The 7164-nt window shown below is 34.1% G+C and overlaps 1 protein-coding gene across 1 annotated transcript; it reads left to right on the forward strand.

The window, feature by feature from the left end:
* The first annotated feature begins 805 nt into the window (after nt 1–805).
* On the forward strand, nt 806–3523 carry LOC25480902 (cucumber peeling cupredoxin). The gene is made up of 2 exons (XM_013586614.3): nt 806–1092; nt 2867–3523. The coding sequence occupies exons 1-2, from the start codon at nt 912–914 to the stop codon at nt 3286–3288; spliced, it is 603 nt and encodes a 200-aa protein (XP_013442068.1). The 5' UTR covers nt 806–911; the 3' UTR covers nt 3289–3523.
* The last annotated feature ends 3641 nt before the right edge of the window (nt 3524–7164 follow it).

Raw genomic sequence — 7164 nt, forward strand, 5'->3', positions numbered from 1 at the left:
AATAATGGTTTGCTTCTATCTGGGAAATTTAGAAGGATAGAAACAACTGTGTCTTCAAAAATACGGTAACCGATCCTCACAACATTTTTTAAAAGGTGAAGCGGATCTCCTTTTTATGGATATCTTCGAATTTTGTTCCAATAGCTTTTGGATTCCATGACTGGTGGCGACATCCACTACTTTGTATGAGTGTCATGTAACTATTTATTTTTTTTAGTCTGGTGGTGGCACTTTCTTTTAAGTGCCTGGTATTTGTAACAGACATTAGGTGACTCGCCATTTTTAGCACACCTTGTGCGGAGTGAATGCATTCTTCTTTGAGCAATATATTTTATTTTAATTTGTTAAAAAATAAAATAAATAATAATAATAATAATAAACTAGTAATAAAAATCCAGATGTTACAACTTTCTTAAAAAATAAAATAAAGCTTAACCACTTCAATTACGTGTTTAATGCATTTTAGCAAACCAAAGCATGTTGTCTTCTTTTTCAACACGTTACAAGTCACTATCAAAGCTACATTTTTTATGAAAATATGTACGCGGGAACTGGTCAGAAAGGCAAGACTATAAGAAATAAGAAATAAGAAATTAAGAATACAGACAACTTCCATTTTCATATTGAAAGTCTACTTCTGGACCATTTCCATGTATTTACTGGATCATAAACTTTGACCCAACCACTCTTTTAACAATTTAATTAAACAAAAAAAATAATACTCAGTCATGCTATGACTAAGTTACAATTTTAATCAAGTTGAATTAATTAGCCTCTGAATCCTCTATATATAATCAACTAAAACAGACGTTACCTTCAAATTCAATTCAAGCGATTCTAATTCTTTTCATAAACTCAAGTACTCAAACAGGGGCGACCTGAAACACAAACCACACAACAAACATAAAAACATGTCTCAGTTAAAGAATATGTCAATTCTCTTCGTAGTTGCGTTTGCTGCAGCAATATTAGAAAGCACTGAGGCAGCAGATCATACTGTTGGAGGCACCACCGGTTGGAGTGTTCCAAGTGGTGCTTCGTTTTACTCGGATTGGGCCGCCAGTAATACATTCAAACAAAACGATGTCCTAGGTCAGTTTGTGTATATGCTTTTAAAATGTTAATTGACTCTCAAATTTGATTCAAATATTTTTGAGCATTACTATTACATTCTCCTAAACAAACTTGAAACTAAATCTTATCTTTTGTATTTGGGAATTTTCAACACTTCTCATACACATATTTTCAGTTTGCTGTTCCACGATGGCCCAATAATAATAAATTAAGGGTTAATGGTGATTTACCCCTGTAATATAAGTCATTTTTGGTTTTCCTCCTGTAAAATAATTTTTTTGAGATTTACCCCTGTATTTTATTTTTTGGAATACCCCTTAATAGGTCATTAAAAAAACGACTTTATTTTTTTTTTGCAGAATTTTTTCGTTTTTTTATGACCTATTAAAGGGGTATTCCAAAAACAAATTTTTTTACAGGGGGTGAATCAAAAAAAATATTTTAAAGGGGGGAAAACAAAAAATGACCTATATTACAGGGGTAAAGCACCATTAACCCATAAATTAATGATAGCCTTTTACACTGTCTCACATTTTGCCCCAAATTTAGAGTATTTTTTGAATAAACATAGTAGAAATCATGGTTGAGCCTAACACAACCCCACAAAACCGGCTTGTGAGGTGAGGATTGCCCCCACTTATAAACAAATTGTCAGGCCAACTCCTAACTGATGTGGCACTCTTAACACCCCCCTCACGCTTAGGATTGCACATCTGAAACGTAAACATAAATAATGGATGACCCGATAACGGAAACCTGATAATCGTAGTGAACTTCAAAAGCAACCATTAAGTTTATAGTAAACAAAATTGATCTAATTTGTATTTTGTCAATGTACATGACTAATAGCTAATCCATATTAGATCTTGATAGTTGAATCTATTATTTGTCAATGGTTATTGTCAACATTTTATTTGTAAAAGAGAATAGAATTTCTCATAAGTTTTTTTTTCTCCTGTATTTTAATGAACTTTGTACAATGTTTTATAAAATCATTCATTTTCCAACTTATTATAGAATAACAGAGCCTTAAATGATATTGTTAAGGGCAACTCAGTTGATAGCTGCATTTAGAATATTGAATATTTAAGGGTAACAAACTCAGAAATATTGGTATACAATGGCAAGGAGTTAGAGTCCTCTCCATTTAAAATATGGATATGAACCTAACTCAACGGCAGGGGTGTGAATCCCATATACTTCACTTCTTCATACTTATATTATGTGAATTTAGTCATTAAACTATTTGAAAAAAATAATAACCTTTAGAACTATTCAACAAACATTACCGCTTTATTAAGTATTTCTTCAATGATGTCCTTGTGAGTTTAGCTCAATTGGTATGGACAATGCATAATATATGCAAGGTCTGAGGTTCAAACCCCAACCACCACAAAAAAAAAAAAGTATTTATTCAATGATGATTGATTAAACTATTTGTCGCGCGAGCATAGCTCAATTGGTAGGACAATGCATTATTATATGCAGGGGCCGTGTTCGAACCCCGGACACCCCACTTATTCATCTTATAAACCAAACTCCACTCTAATTCAACAAAATCAGTTTATAAAATAGATATAATTTTTTTTTTTCTTTTCAAGTTATCGGCATGTAGTCTAACGTGTAATCTAACATTATTCTTTTCTTTTTATCTCTCAGTTTCAATAACTTAGAACATATCACATTTATCACATCAATCTCCCATATTTTCAAAATGTAAAAGAGATAGTGTGTATAAATTATTTTCCTTATTTTAACAGTCCCATTTTTTTATTGTGCCGTCCAATTTCAGTTTTCAATTTTGCCGGAGGCCACACTGTTGCTGAAGTAAGCAAGGCAGATTTTGACAATTGCAACATCAATCAAAATGGCCTAGTCATAACAACAGGACCAGCAAGAGTTACTCTTAACAGAACTGGTGATTTCTATTTTATATGTACCATTCAAGGCCATTGTTCCAGTGGCCAAAAGCTAAGCGTTAAAGTCTCAGCTTCCACACCTTCACCTCCTTCTCCTACTCCACCTACATCTACTCCTCCTACATCTACTCCTCCTACATCAGGAACTACTCCTACTCCACCTACCAACGGAGGAACACCTTCACCGTCATCTCCCACTGGGCCCGATGCAACTCCTCCATCACCAGGCTCAGCTACTACTCTCGTTGCTACGTTCCCTGTTCTCATTGCGGTTATCATGAACTTATTGGTCTAGACTTTAGCTTTTGGGGGAAGTGTTGCTATTTTTGTATAGTTATTTTCGGTATACATGGTTATTTAAAATTTCGGCTTGATGTGTTTGCTTGACTTTAGTACTATTTGATATACATATTGGGTGGCCTCATTGTTAGTCTTTGACTTTGTATCAGAATAAATTTGCCTCATTAGAATTGATTGTTTTGTCGTGAATATTGATTGATTAATAAAAGTTGTCCTATGGTACACAATCAGACTATCTCACTATTCACCTGTTTTCTTTTTATATTACCAACCCTTGTTTTTGTTATACAAATTATATATATTTTTAGGGGTCGTTAGGCAAATTATTATTCTATCAAAGCCGTTGTGCCATACTTTTCAACTTGTAATAAATTTAAAACAACTTATCAACAAAAGAAAAAAAAAAGATATCAACGTTGGATTCTAGAAATTTGGTCTAATGTAAAATAATATAACTGTGTTTACATGTGTTGAAAGGTTGCTAAAAATACGGTTAACAATGATTTCTTTTTCTTCGGCCAAATTTTTTAAAAGATACGCGGATAGATATAGTCACCAAACTAGAGAGGGTGAATAGCTTTTTAAAAGATTTTTTTGAGTTTTAATAAAAACAAGTTTTAACGAAATTGACTATTGAATTTGTGCTCGAACAATCACAATCAATGAATCAAAAAGACAAATATATGTGAAATAAGATTCAATCTTAGAATTAAGAGATTCACGATTCAAATCTTATTATACAATTAAATGTTAATATTCCTTAAACAAAGTACAAAACAATAGACAATTTCAAACCAAACCTATATGAACAAAATTACTAAATTATTATATTTCACGAACGAATATTCAAAAGATTTAGTCTTGGAGCAAAAGAAAGGGGAATTGGAGCTGATTCATGCCAAAAATATGAAGATCTCATATAAAAATATCTTGTGCAAAGAATTAGAAGATCTTGTACCGGAATATAGCATAGGCGCGCCACATATTGCTCTTTTGCTGCTTTTGCAGCTGTCTATGAAGGTGAGAAAAACACAAGGGAGGGGGGGGGGGGGGGGGGGGAGGCGGGGTTGAATTGTGTGTTAGCTTTTTCTTCGTTTTCTTCTAAGCTGAAAACACAACACTTATCAGAAGCAAATAGAGTTCTACTTTTGAAGTGATGTTCACAACTAAATGCAGCGGATAAAAATAAGAGAGAGAAAGAAGAAAGACACAAAGCAATTATACAGGTTCCTTCCACAAACCGGAGACTTCTAAATTAGCGAGAGACTTCAAATTACTCAAGCACAACTGCAAGAGTTTTCCTATGCTCTTGAACACAATCAAGAGACTTCTAATGCTCAAGCACAACTGCAAGAGACTTCTAAATTCAAACAGAATTACACAGAAAATTGTTTGAGGTTGAACACTTGATATACAATCAGTAGTGTTCACAGTACAAATCAGATATAGACTCTTAAGACTCTAGAATTTCTAAGATATGAACTTTGATAAGAAATTCTAAGTGAACTTTTGATGCAGAACAATTTTAGCTGAGTTTTGGTGCTTTCAAATTGTTGTAGAGTCTTGCCATTCTTTAAGTCTTCACTCCTTTATACAGAGGTGTGAAAGAGACGTTGTGAATTGCCAGCACATCAAAAAGAGTCGTTTGAAGCTTTGATCAATCACCAATGATCATTTTTCTGATATGATTATTGTCCTATGAAGGATCAATTTCAAATTCATTCCCAGTATGTAGGAACATTGTTGCAGGCAGAGCTGTTATTCTTGTCTTCTAGTAGAGACACAAACTGAGTAGAGGAGATAGTGGTTGTATGTAACACCCTGTTATCCCAAAGCAATTAAATAATAAATAAACATACATCAGAGTATATCCCAAAACGGGCACGTCACACTAGTTTTCAATTTTTCTTAAATAGAATATAAAACTATTTAATAAAACAACAACTTATTAGTTTCACCAAAACCTTGTAGCGGAATATTTTCAACATTAAATAACCACAACATCCAACATATTAATCCTCTAATAAATAATCTTGGCATAAAAGCATTATCAAAATAAATCCAACAACCAAATAAAGGGCTACATCAACATGTTCCAAAAATTGATACATAGGAATGAAAATAAGAAAATAAATCTCATCCCGTACGTATCAGAGCCTTAGACAATTGAGTCACCACCTACTACTCAGGATCACCTGCAAGTTACCCATAGGAAGGGCAACATTTTCAAGCAGAAGGGGTGAGATTCACAACAAGAAATATAGATACAAAATTCATCAATTGAATCTAACACCCTAACATAATAATAGTTATTCATTATGAACATATACTTCATAAACAACAACGTCAACAACAATGGTAATCACAACCAATAACACGACTCATGCAACTACTCGACAACACCACTAAGACTCCTCGACAATGCACATGCATGTGGTACCAATTTACAGGGCAGTAGCCCTCACCAGATATTGAATGGTTAAAGCATTCATCAGGGCATAAGCCCTCACCGCTTTGAACAATAAGTGTTCCAGGACATGAGTCCTCCCGCTTTGAACGCCTTGCGTTCCAGGGCAAGAGCCCTCCCGCTTTATATGCTTATGCAACTGACTCCACTTGTGTATATCTACATACAACTCGACAAATGCATATATATGTATATGATTCACAACCCACAATTCGACAACATGTAAGATTTAATTAAATAAAAGCATACATCACAGTCAACAACAGATCAGTATAATTCAATGCAACAATTCCAGAAAAATGCACAATTAATCATAATCATGCTTAAACATCAAGATCATTCAACAACATTCAAAACAGAATAAACAACTCAAAATCTGGGCAACTCGCCTCGCGAGTGCATCTACTCGCTATGGCGAACTCAAGGCGAATGAGAAAAAGGGTGCTCTCGGAAGTTTTGACATTTTTCTCACTAAAACTTCATTTTTAAGCTCCCTATTCATCCTTTTAATCTAAAAATTGTCCCAGTCCTCTCTAAAGTCATTTAAGCACTCAAAACTAACTAAAATACGGCTTATAACAACAATTCAAAAATCATGATCTCTCAGGCACTTGCTCGCCATGGCGAGTGGTTCTGCTCGCGAGGCTGGCTATGAAGATTGCTCACTCGCAAGGCGAGACGAGCTACTCGCCAGGGCGAGCGATGAATGTCAGCACGGGAAGAATGCAGGTTTTTTCCAAAAATCCCATTTTCCTCCAATTCACTCCCCAAATTAGTTTACAGAAGCAAAACTAAGTACTGTATGCAACCAGAACCTAATTCTAACATCAGAGCAGCAATCTCTACACCCAAAACCCAATAATTCATCATAACCCTAAAATTCTCAATTTCTACCAAAACTTGTTAAACTCAAAATCAGAATCAGACATCTATACTACTGAAGCAAACCTCACCCTTACCTTAATTCAGAAGAAAAATGCACAGCAATTCGGGTTGCTTGGCTCTACTTGCTCTTCTCTCCCTTTTCTCACAAAAATTCTGCTTTCACGTGAAAACGTTTCTGACTCCTCTTTTCCTAACTCCCCAAAATATAACTTCCCTTTATTTCATTAAACTTCCCTTAATTCTATTAATTCCTAATTAACTCCCCAACCTCCAAAATAATAATAATTCTTACATAATTTTAATTAATATTAAAATAAACTATATAATTAAATATAACACACCACATAAACCACAAATATTATTTAAAATCATGTAAAAGACTCCAAATAAATCAAAAATAAATAAAACAACGACTAAGGCGTTACATTGTACACTTTGTACAATTGTACTATGTCAACGCTCTTCAAAGCACAAGCATCCAATGCTTTCAAGTCCTTTCAAAATAGTCGTTACTTCACT

Source organism: Medicago truncatula, chromosome 2 (genome assembly GCF_003473485.1).
Source record: "Medicago truncatula cultivar Jemalong A17 chromosome 2, MtrunA17r5.0-ANR, whole genome shotgun sequence".
Lineage (NCBI taxonomy): Eukaryota > Viridiplantae > Streptophyta > Magnoliopsida > Fabales > Fabaceae > Medicago > Medicago truncatula.